The sequence below is a fragment of the Antedon mediterranea genome, chromosome 3 (genome assembly GCF_964355755.1).
Source record: "Antedon mediterranea chromosome 3, ecAntMedi1.1, whole genome shotgun sequence".
In the NCBI taxonomy this organism is placed as follows: domain Eukaryota; kingdom Metazoa; phylum Echinodermata; class Crinoidea; order Comatulida; family Antedonidae; genus Antedon; species Antedon mediterranea.
The window spans coordinates 38,643,643-38,661,735 of NC_092672.1; the positions used below are offsets into that span (position 1 = coordinate 38,643,643).

An 18,093-nucleotide genomic window follows, 5' to 3' on the forward strand; every position below is an offset into this window, starting at 1 on the left:
ATTAAGTCAAGTGTGCCGTTATCATTCACTAAATACCAGGAGCCTGTAATTATTGATTCAATAATAGGCGGCCTAATAACAATTATCTTCCTGTTCGATTCCTACAAGAGACGCAACACAACATAAGCGCAACGTATGTGATGTGTCCAATCACAAGCAATGGATTATTTGAAATGTCGCTTGTCATTGGTCAACTCGAACGTTTGTCTAGTGAAAACCAGACGCTTTATTACGCCATCGTCTTCATCACAATAATTGCCATCATCATTATCATCGTCATTGTCATATATAATCATTCTCTTCCTCATTCTCATTAATAAAGATTCCATCTTTATGTCAGTTGATGCTTAATTAATTTACCGGCCAATCTGACATCGTGGACCAATTACCAATAACTTATTATTAATTTTGATATTCAATTTTCAGGTACAAACACCAACATGGGTGGTAACCAACGTATCCAGGTAAATTACTATTATTATTCTTTTTTTTAATTATTCAATTTTAGGCAAATTGCCAAGGATAACCACAAGTGAACTCAATCACTGTCCTTCTCTCAAAGGTGGCTCTCCTGTTCCCACGACAAACATATATACAAGATGCTCTACATAAACAAAGACTTATTACAAGTCTTTGAGAGTGGGGTTGCAAATTGTCATGAGAAAAAATCCTGACATATTATGACAGGACTTGAACCAAGGACCCTTAGATTGGTAACCAAGCATCATAACCACCAAAACACTAAGCCTATAATCTACCGTAACAGTTGCATCAATTAGTTAAATCAAAATGACAGTACCAAGTTAAGTTGCATTGTTATTGTAGGCAGCAATCAGTATAAAAAATAAATGCAGGTTAAAGACTATGATGATATTCTTTATATATTTATTCAATATTAAAACAAGTGGCACCAGTATTTACAATATTAGATTAATATAGTTTCTGCGTTTATATTGTTAATTCCTCTTCTTGCTTTTTTTTATATGATTTGTATATGGATGTACTATCCGAAATAAAGAAATTAATGAATGAATGAATAGGCCTAACTTTTAAATGCTGATATATAGTTCCTTTTAACAGAGTAACATGTGCACATGATGCCTGTTCAATCAAAGTGTGGTGGCCATGAACGTGATAGCTCCTCATGCTTTGATTCTGGTAACCATTCTTTTAAGGCTGCAATTAAATCTACAACAAATGGAAATATAATTGTTAAACATTATTAGCTATTTTCAGTAAATTTTTTATATAATGACTAGCAATGTTTTTCAGTGACCTTTACCCTCTTGTATATAAAAGGAAGCAAGTAAAGTTAGTTGTCTTTGAATAATAGTATGTTTATTATATTGTTAATGTTTCTCTACTGAACTACTTTGGAAATCAATGCTTTAGCACTGAAAGTGTCATTCAGTATAAAGACATAATAAATAAATTCTTATTTTATATCAAACTACTCAGTTTGAAGGTATTTACACCACATACGAAAGAATACAAAAGCCTAAATAGAATAAATGAATAATAACAACATGTGTCACCGAACGAAACTGTAACATGTTATTACAACATTATTCTAATTGAAACCAAAGTAACAAAATGTGTCACTGAGTGAAACTGTAACATGTTATTACAACATTATTCTAATTGAAACCAAAGTAACAACATGTGTCACTGAGTAAAACTGTAACATGTTATTACAACATTATTCTAATTGAAACCAAAGTAACAACATGTGTCACTGAGTGAAACTGTAACATGTTATTACAACATTATTCTAATTGAAACCAAAGTAACAACATGTGTCACTGAGTGAAACTGTAACATGTTATTACAACATTATTCTAATTGAAACCAAAGTAACAACATGTGTCACTGAGTAAAACTGTAACATGTTATTACAACATTATACTAATTGAAATCAAAATAACAACATGTGTCACTGAGTGAAACTGTAACATGTTATTACAACATTATTCTAATTGAAACCAAAGTAACAACATGTGTCACTGAGTGAAACTGTAACATGTTATTACAACATTATTCTAATTGAAACCAAAGTAACAACATGTGTCACTGAGTGAAACTGTAACATGTTATTACAACATTATTCTAATTGAAACCAAAGTAACAACATGTGTCACTGAGTAAAACTGTAACATGTTATTACAACATTATACTAATTGAAATCAAAATAACAACATGTGTCACTGAGTGAAACTGTAACATGTTATTACAACATTATTCTAATTGAAACCAAAGTACACATGTTAAGACTTACAATGGTTATTTTCTTGACATGCTTGTATTAGTGTGTCTTTAGAGTCTACTCTCTTAATAGCTAAAGTATTTAGCATTGTTTGCGTTCTTGGCTGTAACCTATAAAAAACATAAATTGCTGTTAGTTATATCATTCATATAGAACTCTTTAATGTTATTGTTGTAACATGATCCTTTACAAGAGATTTCAGAAATAATGGATACAGAAATGAGGCATAACTGCGTTCTTAGTTCCAATTGTATAATGACATTGTTCTTGCTGTTACACTTACAATTCTTGTCTCAAATTTCAAGGCTGAGAAGATTACAATTGCTAAGATGGAAATGACCTTTAATGTACTGAGTACAATATAAATATCTTAAGACACAGTAGAATAGAGTTTTACATTAGTATATGATAAGTACATTACAGTTAGAAGGAAAATGGCAAAATTAGCACTGTGGTCATGTTACAAGAGTTGTCAAAATAATATAGATTATCTGATAAAACCCCTAGAAAGTAGGAAGCCTTTTGCCTGAGTACAATATTAATATTCTAAGACACAGTAGAATAGAGTTTTACATTAGTACAGTAGGAACAACAAACTACTTACTTGGCCCAAGTCTTAATCATAGTACTTGGAGGTGATAGTAAGCAAGAAGTGTACTTCTTAAGTTCAGAAAAAACCTAAATTATATATAAAATAGTAAATATATTAATGTAAAATGTTTAATGCTTTTTATTAACCAATTATATTGAAACCCTGTTAATTAAAAAATCATTTATACATAATAAATGTATGTGATCTTTTTCTTCTTCTGGTATCATGTCTGGTTGCAAACATTGATGCCCTTAGTTCTCTGATGCAGTTTAAATGAAATTGTTGTTGGTAAGCTGAGTGTTATTGACTAATTTAAATGTTTTCATTTTAAAATCTACAATTAATGTCAGAATGAAGTACTGCTAGTATTTCATATATTTGTTTATTATACTTGCATACATTTTATAAATACAATTGAAAACTCACCTGGCCTTCCAAAAGAAAGCGAGCAAACCATTTGAATCTATCAGGTGATGGTGGAAATTCCAGCTCTTGGCTTGGAAGCTGCCATGCATTGCGTCCTTCAAAATATTCAAGATACTTATAATTTGAAAACATTTAATAAAAAGTAATACAACAATAGTCAACACATAGTTATACCTTTTAAAAACAAATTTTAATAAATAAATTACCAAATGTTGCAGTCCTGTGACATCGGACTGTGCCAGTGATTGGATCGTATCTTGGAGATGGTTTTTCTTGAGGTTTGGAGAAAGTGCAGAGTTGGGGTAGCAGCATTGCTAGCCAGCCTGGTTCAATAGCTATCACACCTGAAATATATGTAGATATTAAGTGAATCATTTATATACATGATTCTGTTAGCATAATAAAATATAAAAAAATGATTTAGAGGTCAGATCAGGAATCTCTATGGAAACAGCTTTGATGACCTACATACCATGACCATGCAGAACACTCAAGAAAACTTGAAATACTTTTATTTGATATGCTAGAAATCATTGCAGAAACAAGAAAATATGTTTGACTGCAAAATAAAATGCATTCTGGGAAGTTTTTGTTCATAACACATATTCTACTCTTTCATGTATGAAATGCATTCTGGGTAAGATTGTAGAATTCATAACAATATACAACAAGTACATAAACCTTTCATGAAATGCATTCTGGGAAGACATTGCAATGTACATATTCTAACCTTTCATGTATGGCTTTGTTGTTTCAATTATTTCCTGGTAAACTAGAAACTCTGGCAATTTACTAAACAGAACAGAATCGGGGTGAATGAAAATAGCACCCTCTATGCCAACGCACTGATAAGCATTTTTAGCTTCACGTTCTTGTGAATCAGGCATAAGTCTGTAAAGATGAAAACATTATTTTATGCAAAACAGTTTTTTTTTAAAGCAACTTCATTTTGGTGAAACAGAAAAGTAAAAATTCTAAAAAACTTACCTGGCTACATGGTTGCCAAGTCCTGATAATACAATTTCACGTAACATTTTTACCTATAAATAAAATAAAAATTAATAGAATAATTATTAATAAAATACCAATCCTAGCTCTGGCTACACTATCAAGATAGTTGGAAAAAAAGTGTCTAAATATGGTAGTAATATTCCCAAATATGGTAGTGATATGACATCATCATGTCCATATATGGGCACATCACATTTTTTGTCATATAAAGTTAGATAGTGTTTATAATTTGAAAGGATAGAAAAAAATTAAAAATAAATTGCTCACCTGCAGGTCAGTTGGTGGGTTCATCTTAGGGTCAACAAATACACCACATTCAGGATTCACAGCATTAACTATACACAAAAATAGATTGAAATGACTTCCATTGTTTCTTTACTGTACATTGTACATTAATATAGACATTACTTTTATATAATGCTTACCTGCATTAGTGAGAAGTCTTCTTAGTTTGCGTATCTCTACCATAGCCTTATGTCTTAATCCATGTGCTAAACAGAAACCTTCTGTACAGCCCGAGTATTCAGTAGCTCCAACTGCACCCAACAACACCATTAGGTCACCAAATTCAGCTGAAGATCCCTGAAAATAGCAATTGTAAATTTATCAGTGAAATGAACAATGGCCCTAAATGGAATTTATGTAAAAAAAATGCACACAGAATGAGATGTGCAATCTTTTGGCTTTGTACTGTATGTGTGTGATTTATTAAATTTAAATATATTTACCTTGCCTGCCCAAATCTGTTTATACTTTGATATTTTAGCTCTTTTTACTTTCAATGCCTCATTCTAGAAAAAAAAGAGAAAAAAAAGATTAGTCTTAACTACTCCCTGGCCTTAGTCTAGCTTAATTCAAACGCGTTAAATCATGTGTTTAACAAATAACTTACTCCATCTCTGCTTTCTCTCTGCCCTATATTTTGTTCAAATATTTCCTGAAACAGGAAGAAAAATGATACTATAATAGAATGTTTAAATATCAGAAAGTTAACCAAAATATATAAATGTTCAGTAACTCAAATGTAATTTAACATGCACTCCTTACCCTAACAGTTAGGCCAGCTACAAGAGCTATTATGTATGGTAGACAACCCTGCTGTTGGCCTAGTGAGATCATCTTGGCATAGCATGGAGCAACAGGGAAGGCAGCCATTGCCTTACCAAGTGGGGTTATCTTGCTTGTAAATGTTTCTGGGAATGTAAAAAAAAAACGGTTTCTTTGTAATGTATAAATAAAAAATGCAGACTAGTAACATACTTATACTCATTTGATTTGTGGACATTTGTAATTTAAACTCACAAATCAGATAAACGTATGTTTTATAGGTTTTACAGTTAATTTACAAAATGCAAAACGAATTTACCTGTTTTTGTGTCTCTGAACCGAATTGGTTTTTCTGGCTGAGTGAGGGCGCCAAGTAATATCAGATGTCGTTCAGCCGTCTTAAAAACAAGAATTTCAATAGTGTGGAATAATGGAAATGAATATCCATAAAGTAGTAGTAAGTATAAAATAATTAATCTATTACGAATAATATGAAATTGCTTACCATCATGGATTCCAACTCTGGCGGTGTAGGGAACGGAAAATTAACAACCTTATCTATCCCCATATCCTGTAATAGTAATCAATATACATTTCACAAACATTTTTATTTTATGGGAATTATTATTAATCTAAACAAAAAGAGAGAATAATATGCTGATTTTTGTAGAATCGATTGAATATGTATCAAGTGACTTACCTTCATTTGAAGAATAAGATCATCCACTGGCTTTCGTGTGATCTCTGGTGAATCAAACTTTTCAAAGTCACTGTTAAAAACCGCTGATGAATACAGCCTAGAATAAACAACAAGAAAAAGGATTTTTCATCAAAATATATAGTTTTAATTTTAGTATGATGGTGCAGGTACATAAAAAGAGGATGAACACGTCTTACCTATAGCAATGCCCTGGTTCAGTTCTTCCTGCTCGACCTGACCTTTGATCAGCTGATGCTTTAGAAGTCCAGGTGATTTTGAATGATGACACACCAGTCACATTGTCATAGTAACGTTTTTTAACCTAAAATATACAGATTGTAAAAAGTCAATAATTACTGTTTTAGTGTGGAAACCTAATTGATTACACTGGTAAAGTAGTTGGCATATACTGTAGATAAGTTTATTGCAAAATTAGATTGGTTTAAACAAAGTTTCACTTACCCTTCCGGTGTCTACAACATATTTTACACCAGGAATGGTGAGTGAGGTTTCAGAGACATTGGTTGAGATAACACAAAGTCTAGTTCCTTCAGGGGCTGGCATGAACACCTTAGCTTGCTTTTGAGAGTGTAACAATGAGTACATAGGGAGCACATACAAGGGGATTTCATCCTCAATTGATGGGTCCAATGCATCTTCCTAGAACAAATAAAAGACACTCTCATTCTTCAATTGACAAAAGCTCTGACTACACTATCAAACTTTATGTGACAAAAAAATATGATGTGCCCATATATGTTGATTTCCTGTCAAACTAGTTTTATAGTGTAGACAGAACTTTACAAATGGAGTATCATAAGCTTAAATAAATATTCCTTCAAGCTTTGAGTGGTATTGATGAGCTTACAAATTCATCATTATCAGATTCTTCACCACTTTCATTGCCGTCGTCATGGGCAACACCTTCATCAATTTCTTCACTTTTTTCCTCCTCAACCTCTTCTTCTTCATATGGCTGTGTTGAATAACTAGAGATTAACAAAGTAGAAAATGTATATATCTAAAAGAAAACTTATTCATTTCGTTTATTTATTTGACCTACATAAAATCAATATATTTAAAAAAGACAAAAAAACAAAAGCAACAAAGAGATGAAAACATGCTGGGCAGGGCAGCTTAAACAAAATACATCGCTGTAACTCAAATGAGTCAGCTACCCCTCAAATTATTTTTTAAAACTTTTATTAAAATTTGTCAATAAACTTTTTCCAATTGTCCAGGTAATGATAGCTATTTGATACTGGTCAATTGAAGGATCCTATTTATAAAATGAAATTGTGTACTATTGAACATTTTGTACTGCTAACCTTAAGAAATACTAAAGATTAAATAACTATTTATTGATCATACTCACCTATCCAAATTTATGTGAGGTAATTTAGTTTTCTTAAATTGGATATCTTTTTTATTTTCAAGTTCTTCGTCTTCACCTGATGAGACATCTATAAAAAAACGTTACTGTTCCTTCACTTATGTATCATAACCCACTTAAAAACATTAAATCATTTAACGTATATATATTTGTAGATTTATAAATCGATCAATATATTTACCTTTTTTTCTTCGTTTAAATTTGTTTAGTTCATATCGTGCCTTTAATTTTCTACAAAGTGTGTTGACCTCTCCTTGCCCTGTCACAAATACCAGAATTCCACCAGGGGGTAAGGTTCGATGTATCTTCAAAATCTGGAAAACAAAACAACAACCCAACAAGCTTTAAAAACAAACATTAAAAGTAGCTGAATGAAATGTATCTTTTGTGTTTCAGTATTGTGATGGTGACAAAATAAATACACTCAACTCAGTATCACTATACTTGATACAGGTAGGCCTATTCCCTGTACTTAGACTACAATCAGACCCAAAGGCTAATGTTTCTATGTATGTTAATTTTTAATAACTGAAGTAAGGACTAAGGAGTACGCTCACCTTACGATATGCTTCAGCTACATAATTTTCCAGGGGTGTTTTCTTGTTAAAATGAATTGTAACTGGAAACTGCCTTGAATCAATCTAAAAATATTTGAGAAAAAAGTAAATGCTACAATTACAAATCATATTCATTACTTCTTATATGATCAAATATTTTTATGATACATTTAATAAAAAGAAGTAATATATTTGGGATAGTTGGAAGTCTTTCTATCATATATGTTTGTAAAGCTCTGTCTACACTATCAAACTTGACAAAAAAAGTGTGATCTGGCCAAATATGGTAGTGATATCCATATATGGGCACATCACATAAAGTTTGATAGTGGAGACAGAGCTTTCGTCAATAAAACTAAACTTGTGTCATTAACCTTTATAACTGGAGGTGGTATCTTGAACAGAGATCTGTTTTCTGTAAAATCTTCAACCCTCAATGTTGCTGACATAACAATTAATTTTAGTGGACATTCTTTCTGCAATTTTAAAACACAAAGCACAATGGACAGATGTAACAAGTGCACAGCAATACAAAAATGTTTTTGTATGTATTACATTGAATAAATTCATCTGGTTCCAAATAATATTTTTGTGGATTTTTACTTTTATGTTAAACCAAGACAACGAAAAGGAATAAAATTACCTTCGTGACGTTTCGCCGACAATCTGTCAGCTGCTTCAGACTAATGCCTGGGTTGGAATGGTCTGGTTTTTTGTAAGTGACGCTGAACAGCGCCACCAGCCGTCTGGTTGGTATTGACGGTAGAGCGTCTCCGCTGGCCGCCCTCCTGCTTCAACTTTTTCCAGCAAACTATCATATGTATGTGGGAGGTCATACCCACCAATGTCTCTGTTGATATTATGTGGTCTTTTTCTTATGCAGATAGATTCTTTTATTTTTCTTTTGTCTGTCTGTGCTTCTTTTTCAATAACTCTCGCATTCCAATTTGGAATATGGTCATTCCCTATAGCGTGGTCAGTTATGGCTGACTTATGTAAAACCTTGGACGAAGAATTTCTATTAGCACGTGTTCTAACTACTTGGTTGTGTGTTGATACGTCTTTTTTATGTTCCCCAATTCTTGTATTCAGTGCCCTTCCGGTCTCTCCTATATATACTTTCTCACAGTTTAGACAGTTCACTTCATATATAACCCCGCACATGTCTTCCGTTTTTATTCTATCTTTTGGGTGGACCAGTCCATTCTTTAATTTATTACTTGGAATGAAGAAAGTGTTCACTTTGTGCTTAGCAAAAGTGCGTCGAATTCCGTGTATGTATGGGATACCTATGTGAGCTTTCATCTTCTCCATTTCCTTTCTTTGGCGTTCTTCTGGTTTGTTTTTTGACTTTTGTTCTTTTCTCTTGTTTACGACTCTGTCTACTGACCATTTTGGATAGTTACAAATTTTCAATGCTTTTCTAATGTGTTCCAACTCATGTTTTTTATCTTTCTCTTCACTAACAATTGTGTCTGCTCTATTCACTAACGTGTTAACCACGCTTAGTTTGTGTTCTAAGGGATGATTAGAGTGGAAGTCCAAGTATTGGTTGGTGTGAGTTGGTTTTCGGTATACCTTGGTAGCGAGTGTTCCATCTTGTTTAATCGTGATAATCATGTCCAAGAATGGTATTTGTTTCTCTGACATTATTTCTGTGGTAAACTTGATGTTGCCCGACGGGTCAATGCTATCAAGATGGCGATTGAGGGGGAGAGGTGCATCTTTATGGACAATGGCAAAAACATCTTCATTCCAAGTAATAAATTAAAGAATGGACTGGTCCACCCAAAAGATAGAATAAAAACGGAAGACATGTGCGGGGTTATATACGAAGTGAACTGTCTAAACTGTGAGAAAGTATATATAGGAGAGACCGGAAGGGCACTGAATACAAGAATTGGGGAACATAAAAAAGACGTATCAACACACAACCAAGTAGTTAGAACACGTGCTAATAGAAATTCTTCGTCCAAGGTTTTACATAAGTCAGCCATAACTGACCACGCTATAGGGAATGACCATATTCCAAATTGGAATGCGAGAGTTATTGAAAAAGAAGCACAGACAGACAAAAGAAAAATAAAAGAATCTATCTGCATAAAAAAAAGACCACATAATATCAACAGAGACATTGGTGGGTATGACCTCCCACATACATATGATAGTTTGCTGGAAAAAGTTGAAGCAGGAGGGGGCCAGCGGAGACGCTCTACCGTCAATACCAACCAGACGGCTGGTGGCGCTGTTCAGCGTCACTTACAAAAAACCAGACCATTCCAACCCAGGCATTAGTCTGAAGCAGCTGACAGATTGTCGGCGAAACGTCACGAAGGTAATTTTATTCCTTTTCGTTGTCTTGGTTTAACATAAAAGTAAAAATCCACAAAAATTTTTGTATGTACTTTTGTAATCTATATTTATAATTTATCTTTAAAATTTACCTTGGTTCTCAATGGAACAATCCTAGATAACAGACCAATTAGAATGTCTGTATAAACACTGCGTTCATGGGCTTCATCTATGATTATTGCTGAGTATTTAGTGAGAAGAAAATCCTACAAAAAGAAAGCAGAAACATAGATAATATATACAGTTGTGCCACTATAATGAATGACTTATATTAATTATTGATAAACTACCTTTTGAATTTCTTTTAACAGAACACCATCTGTCATAAATTTCATTTCAGTTGCTTCAGTAACAGTTCCTTCATATCGAATTTGATAAGAAATCTTTCTAGAAAGACAAGAATTGAATTCTACATTAGTTAACAAATATAATAGCTTTGCTGTGTAATACACTTTGTCAAAAATATATCTTTAATTTGCATATGGTCAGTTGCTGTATATAAATTAGAGGTAAATTACTTTTTTCCAAGGCCCATTTCCTTGCCCACTCTCTGAGACATGTTAACAGCTGCAACTCTTCTGGGCTCTGTTACACCAATCATTCCTTTCCTAAAAAAAAACAACAAAATACATGAAAGTGTGCATCAAGTATTGTTACAAAGATAGTATAGAACCCCTATAAAGAGAAACTGCCAGGACTCAACAAATAATAAGGGTGTCCATTGAATAGGGGTGTCCATTGAATAGGATGTTCACGGAATAGGGGATGTCCATTGAAAATGTGTGTCAATTGAATAGGGGTGTCCCAAAGAAGGTATTCTATTGTGTACATGAAAATAAGCCTTACTTGGCAAAAGCAGCTTCATAGAGAAACTGTGGGACTTGAGTAGTCTTTCCGCTGCCTGTCTCACCACAAATGATAACTACAGGGTTCTCAATGACAGCTTCCATGATCACCTGTTCCTCTGCCAAGATTGGAAGGGCTAAGCGTGCCTCCTGTAATAATCAACATGTACATTTCATTCATATTTTCTTGAACATGGTTTATAAGTTTATTTTATTGACTCTCACCGTACGTTACAGTATTGTCATAAAACACAGAAAAAAACCAAAATATCTTGAACATGGAAAGGTAATTAATAACATTATTACTCTCCATTCCATCCATTTCCCATCTTGTTATCTAATAGCATTATTCATTGTTGATTTACTAATAGATTTATAATATAAACAATGAGACCTGGATTTGTTGTGATCTTTTTACAGGAACAAAAACGGTAGGTTCATGTTTTGTGCTTGATGTTTTTACAATCATATCTTTAGTTGTTTCTTTTGCACTTGTTTTCTTTCCTTCTTCATGTGCTTTTTCCTGTTTATTTATCTGTTCATTTATTGTTTCTTTTTGATCATTATTCTCCAGTTTATCTCCAGTTATTTCTTTAGATGTATTACAGTATTTAGTTTGCGGTTCGTCTAATTCTGAATCACTCTCTGACTCGCTTGATTCTTCTGAGTATGTTTCCGCTTTCTTTGCCTGATCTTCACTTGACCATTTTCGTTTATTTGCTCCTTTGACACTGTTTATACATAATACACTGCTTCTTTTTACCTGGACATTTGTATCTCTGAAACACATAGAAATTAATTTGAAAAATGTATTTTCGATTATACATAATATAAAAGCCAGAATAGAAATATAAGTACTACAAAGTGACCCTAGAAGAGAGAATGGCTTTTGTGTTTAAAAAATAGGGGTGCGGTCAGGATGGGTGCGGTCAGGATGGGTGTGGTCGGGATGGGTGTGGTCGGGATAGGGTGTGTCTCAAAAGTCTACTGTACTTTTAATAATAATGCTTAATTTCTGCTGCCAACCTTTTAGTGACTTTTTGTCCAAGATGAGCAGTTGAGGCGAACAAGGCCATCTCTTCAGGTGAGGCTTGGTACTCTGCCAGTGATGCCAACACATCATTTCTCTGTGAATTAAATATAATTTTACAATTTTCATCAATATTATAATTTATAATATTAAAGTTAAATAGATAGAAAGCTAAACAATCCCATGTACCTTTTCCTTTTTTGCCTTTCGTTGTAACACCTTTTCTAGAATTTTTCGTTTCTTCTTGCTAAGTTTCTTCGACACAATCTTATCTTTAAATTTTTTGTGATCTGTTTTGGTCTTTTTTGAAGGTAGAACAAGGGGGTTACTTGCATCACAACCACCGCCCTGATACCCTGATGTTGTCTGTACGTCGTTGATATTAACTTTTACATTGCTGCGGGCCTTTGAACTTGTTGTGTCATCGACAATCTGTCTAGCTTTGCTGTTAAATCTAGCTTTCGCTCGTCCCATGTTATTATAAATATTAATCCTAATCCTATAATAATATATAAATATAATCAATTAAAGTAAAATATCATTCTTGACTTGACATTTCAACATGAAAAGATTCATTAAACGGAATCAATCATTTATAGTAATTGATGTACAGAAAAAAAAATTAAATTATGTCAATCAATACGTGTACACTAACAAAAAAAGGTTAACTTGGCTAGGCTAAAGCCTCAACTCATGGACCTCAAGAAGTTGCTCAGCTCACAGCCGTAGCGGTCCTGATCCAGCAGCAGGATTGTTTGATTTACAATGTGGGAGGAAGGTTGTGTGGCCTATCTAGGCCCTAGGTAGCCTACCGAACGGTAGCTTTCTTCTTTTCAGTTTATTTTGTGGGTTTTTTTTGACAACATTTCTGAGATGAATTATAAATTTACTTTCAGCAATTTTTCTGTGTATCTATTACACTAGATTAAAAATTATTACCTTATAAACGTGACACAACAATAAATAACACGTGTTTCATCTTGCAAAAATAAACATTGTGCAATCGTTTCCCCTATGTATAATGGACGAGTCTAAAATGATAATTTCTGATTGGTCGCAACGAAACTATCCCATAATTCATAACTAAACAGGAACTGTTTTTTGAAACCGCCAGCAGCCTAGCTCTCTTCTGTTATTGTGTAGGTAGGCCTAGGCCTAGCATTAACTACTAGAAAGAACCTGTTTTAACTTTTACATCTTTTAAATTATTAAAGGTTATCATATTGTTTAATGATTGACAAATATCTAGTTAAGTTAGTATGAGAAGTGGCCTAACTAGGTGAAATAATAGCTAGCGTACTCGACTCCTTTTGTTGGTTGGACGGTCGGTGGTCGCCCCCTCGCTCGCCCTGGTTGGCTGCTGTGTCTCAGCAGAATACAGACTAGGCCTAGGCTAGTGTTTCTGTATGTTGTGTGAGTGTATACTACTACCTGTCCGTGTTGGAAGTGTGTGTTACTACTACTAACTAGTACTACCTGGCCTTAAAGTTGTATTATACGTACCATTTGGAGGTGACTGAATTTGTAAAATTGTACTGTGTATTTGAAGAGTGATACAGTAAATTATATTCCTCTCTATAGGCCATTTTTTTAAAAAAAGCATTAATTTTAGTTAGGTGTAGACTATCCAATTACTAGGCCTTTAATGACATAGTAATTGTAGACAAACACAGCAATGACATTAAATAAAGTGTGTATTTCTTTTTCAGGTTTGTGAAGAATAAACATGATGAGTGAAATATTAAAAACTGAGGATGATTGTCAAGAAGATGATGCTAAAGAGAACAATTTCAGTAACGCTGTTTTTACTCCTTTCAAGCAAAAGTCTGCTAGAAGAAACTTGGGTGTTTTCGCAACCCCTACGGCTTACTATCAAGGACTGCTCACAGACTTTGGATCTGTATACAAACAGAAAGGACGCTCAGTATTTAGCAAATCTGTTAATGTAAGGAATGTCAACAAAAGCACAGAAGGACATCTGTCTGGGGATGTAATATGTTCTGAAGCTTTGGTTAATGAGAGTAAAGAAACTATACATACAACTAATGATAGTAACAGCTTTAACCAATCAATATCTGATTTATCAAAGCAAACTGACTTGGAAACACAAGACAATTTAATCAACGTAATTGCCTTAGGAAAGACTAAAGAAATCGTTGACAACGATATTTATGATGTTAAAGATAATATTGAAGGTAATCATTCATTTGAGAAGAAAGAGGATAGTTCAGTTCAATCTGTTGATAAATTTTCTGAAGTTTTTGTTGAAAACAAAAAAACTGGACAAATATTCAATTTATCAAAGCAAACTGAGTTCTATGAAATGCAAGATAAATTCAACGTCAACGATATAGTTGCATTAGAAAATACTAAAGAAATTGTCAAAGATAGCAATGATGTTGAAGATTCTTTTGGAAAGAAAGATGAAAGTTCAGTTCAATCTTTTGAATTTTCTGAAGTTTTTGTTGAAAGCAAGGAAACTGCTCAGAATGAATCAATCTCCAATTTCTCAAAGCAAACTGAGTCTTATGAAATACAAGATAAATTTAACGATGTAGTTGCATTAGAAAATACTAAAGAAATTGTCAAAGATAGCAATGATGTTGAAGATTCTTTTAGAGAGAAAAATGAAAGTTCAGTTCAATCTGTTGATGAAGTTTTTTTTAATGAAAATGAAGAAACTGGACAGAAAGCAGACTTTCCTGATACTAATGACAACTTGAGTCAATCTATCTCTAATTTATCAAATCAAGCTGAAAAACAAGATGTTACGACCTTAGAAAAGTCTACAGAAATCGTCAATGATGGAAATAATTGTAAAGATAATGAGACAAAAGATGAAAGTTCACAAAATACTGTAGATAGTGGTTTATTTAGCCTTTCTAGTAGTTCAGATATAAATGAAAACGTAGAATGCAACACCAATGATATTCTGCCTCTCGTGAAACAGACCACACCGTATGTCCAAGATGATATTTGTTCATTGTCGAGAGATCTGTCGGATTCAAAGACTGAGGATAATAGTCAAGTTCTTTCAAAAGATCTTTCCTTGAATTTACCTGAATGTAAGAATATAAAACATGATCTTGAATCAGAATGTGACAATTTTACCTGTATCCTTCAGAAAGAGAAGTTGGATAAATTTCCAGCGTCAAGTGTTGTAATGTGCACCGAGTTTATTGATTCTACTCCACACATAAGCCAGGAAGTAAAGCTGGACAATGAACTTAACACAAATCCTGACAAATTGCCTGGGCCTGAATCTAACAATGATTTGCCAGAAAGTCTAACAACATCTAATTGTGATATCCTATCAACTCAGGAACTGAAAATGACAGATGACATAGACCATGAAATATTACAATTATTTCAGGATACTGACTTGTTTAATGAAAAGCCAGAAAAAAAGAAAAGAAAAGACGCTTCAAAAAGAGCAAGAAGGAAATCGGTGCGACTTCAATTAAGAGCAATAAATTTACAATCCCAAGACAACTGCATGTTGGACAAACTTGAACAAATACATGAACTAGATCCAGTTACTGAAGGAAACTCTTTAAGCAAGAACAATGATACTTGCAAAAGACAAACTAGTTCTGATTTTCCATCTGTTGAAAAAGAAAGTCTTCCTCAACCTCCACTAAATACCAATGAGGAACTAATACATTTAGTTGATGACATAAATGATGATAAACTCAATCCCCCTAAGAAAAAAGTTGGTAGACCTAAAGGGAGTAGAAACAAAAAAAGAAGAAACGTAACAATTAAGAAAAAAGTAAATACAATTCAGAATTCTAGTGTGGAATTTAACTTTGATTCCAAAGTCTTAATGGATCCTTTTTCTCAAGGAACTTGTTTACCTTCTGACAATCCAGTAGAAAGTCAGACATCAGTAGATGATGATGACAACTTTGATGGATTAGATGACTTTGACATTTTTAAAGAAATCGTAGAACCGGGCCCAAAAGAAAAACGAACCAAGAGAAGAGAGCAAGAGGATGGACGAAAGAGAGAAAGAAGAAGATCGGCACGAATAGCTGGAATTCCAGCTATTGATACTTTGCTCTCCTTGAATAAAAGTGACAAAGATGCAAATTCTGATTCAAGTATGCGAAAAATAAGAAAAATTAAAAGAACAAGTTTTGGAAAGCCTTTAATAATGTTAAATATGTTTGGATCGATGCAAGACGATGATTCCTTTGAATCAATGGAACAAGAAACAGAGAATTATGAACAGATAGAGTTTGCTACACCTGAGCCTCCTACTCCTCAAGAAATAATCACAAATTCAATATCCTGTGAGCCTCTTTCTCCAGAATCATTGCATAGTGTTGAAGTAAAAAAAGATTTGCTTGATATTTGCGAAGAATCATGTCCTTCTGAAACACCAATTTCTGAGGATGTTTTTATTTGTGAGATTGAATCAACAAACCTGCAAACAGATTTATTATGTAATGAACTTGTGAACAACACTGAACCAAATGTATCGCTGGCAGAACCTGTTACTGCCTGTGATGTTGCTACTACTAATGATTTACTGATGCCAGATGACACAAGTCAAGTCCAACCAATAAAGCGTCAGTCTTCCCGGCGTAAACAAGTGATTCACCCTGTTCTTAAACCAAAGAAGAAGAAAGAAAGTGTGGAAATCCCGATGACTAGTTTAGACATAGAACAGATGTATATAAACAGGGGATACTGTTGTAAATTAACTAAACCTTGTCTTCTTGAAACAATCTTTGAAGCAGAGAAAAATGAAGACCTAGTTATCAAGTTTGGAAAAAGAAAAATAAACCGTAAAATGACTTTCCAGTCTCCCTGGTTACCAAGAAAGCGAAATACCAAAAAGAAAGGCAAACGACTAATTGGTAAAACTAGAAACTTTAAGATATCCGATGAGATACTTGTTGAACGACTCAACAACATTCTGTCTGATCTCAACTCATTTGATTAGTAATGTCAATTGCAATCTGCTGTTTACAGTGTTGTTTTTAAAATATTTGTTTGATTTTTTTCTATTCTCTATCATTAAAGTTCTGTCTACACTACCAATGTGACAAAAAAAATGTTATGTGCCCATATATGGACATAATGATGTCATATCACTTCCATATTTGGGTATATCACTACCATATTTGGGCACATCATACTTTTTTTGTCATAACTAAGTTGATAGTGTAGACAATTAACAAAAAAAGTAGTACAACTCCAAAAGATAATCAAAATGTTATCATTTGAAACAGAATTTTTTTAAACACATTAAAGGTATCAGAAAATGTGTAAAGCTCTGTTTACACTATGGTAGTACCTGTATATATGGTAGTGATATGCCCAAATATGGTAGTGATATCATCATTTTTTTTTTACACATTAAGTCTGATAGTGTAGACAGAGCTAAGTTAAACCACTAAATTTTCTATGACCTTGGTATATGAGGGTATGATGTAGGTGGTGCTAGTAAATAAAATACAGCGTGTATTCACAAAAGATTCTATTCTATATTCTCCAAAATATTCCTTTCAATTTACAATGTATGTCCTGTTTTTCCTGGTTTTTTCTCTATTAATGTTGATTTTATAAATATTTAAAGTTTTAATTAATAATTAGAAATGTTTTTGTATTTTGTTTTTTAATGAAAATGTATGTTAATTACTTAATAGTACTGTAAATATATTTGGTATGCAGATTATTATTTTATCCAAAATTGGTTTATTATACAGCCCTCGGCCTCGAATAAATGTGTTTAGTACTAAAGTAGGACTACTTTGTTTTGTGATTATTTTTGGTGATATGCTCAGCTTTGGGTATGGCTTGTGTATGAAGACATCATGTTATGACTGGCAAACTAATAATACACTTGAAAATGTAATCAATGTAAAA

At 33.1% G+C, this 18,093-nt stretch overlaps 2 protein-coding genes across 3 annotated transcripts; one reads left to right on the forward strand and one right to left on the reverse strand.

The window, feature by feature from the left end:
• Positions 1 to 742: 742 nt before the first annotated feature.
• On the reverse strand, positions 743 to 13,229 carry LOC140045548 (probable ATP-dependent RNA helicase DHX37). The gene is made up of 30 exons (XM_072090507.1): positions 13,156 to 13,229; positions 12,406 to 12,715; positions 12,213 to 12,313; positions 11,581 to 11,965; positions 11,188 to 11,336; positions 10,860 to 10,949; positions 10,632 to 10,728; positions 10,434 to 10,547; positions 8,364 to 8,465; positions 7,990 to 8,073; positions 7,614 to 7,746; positions 7,415 to 7,502; positions 6,908 to 7,028; positions 6,502 to 6,699; positions 6,237 to 6,361; positions 6,040 to 6,136; positions 5,845 to 5,910; positions 5,659 to 5,737; positions 5,340 to 5,485; positions 5,185 to 5,229; positions 5,021 to 5,083; positions 4,718 to 4,874; positions 4,560 to 4,627; positions 4,269 to 4,321; positions 4,012 to 4,172; positions 3,488 to 3,625; positions 3,282 to 3,376; positions 2,868 to 2,941; positions 2,276 to 2,373; positions 743 to 1,188 (listed from the first exon to the last, which is right to left on the reverse strand). The coding sequence occupies exons 2-30, from the start codon at positions 12,688 to 12,690 to the stop codon at positions 1,106 to 1,108; spliced, it is 3,495 nt and encodes a 1,164-aa protein (XP_071946608.1). The 5' UTR covers positions 12,691 to 12,715; positions 13,156 to 13,229; the 3' UTR covers positions 743 to 1,105.
• Positions 13,230 to 13,337: 108 nt separating this feature from the next.
• Positions 13,338 to 17,921, forward strand: LOC140045549 (uncharacterized). Of its 2 annotated transcripts, none has more exons than XM_072090508.1 (2): positions 13,338 to 13,355; positions 13,926 to 17,921. In XM_072090508.1, exon 2 carries the CDS (start codon positions 13,943 to 13,945, stop codon positions 17,165 to 17,167), a length of 3,225 nt encoding a protein of 1,074 aa, XP_071946609.1. In that variant the 5' UTR covers positions 13,338 to 13,355; positions 13,926 to 13,942; the 3' UTR covers positions 17,168 to 17,921. The 2 variants fall into 2 exon arrangements, with proteins under 2 accessions (XP_071946609.1, XP_071946610.1); XM_072090509.1 differs by lacking the exon at positions 13,338 to 13,355 and adding an exon at positions 13,359 to 13,430.
• The last annotated feature ends 172 nt before the right edge of the window (positions 17,922 to 18,093 follow it).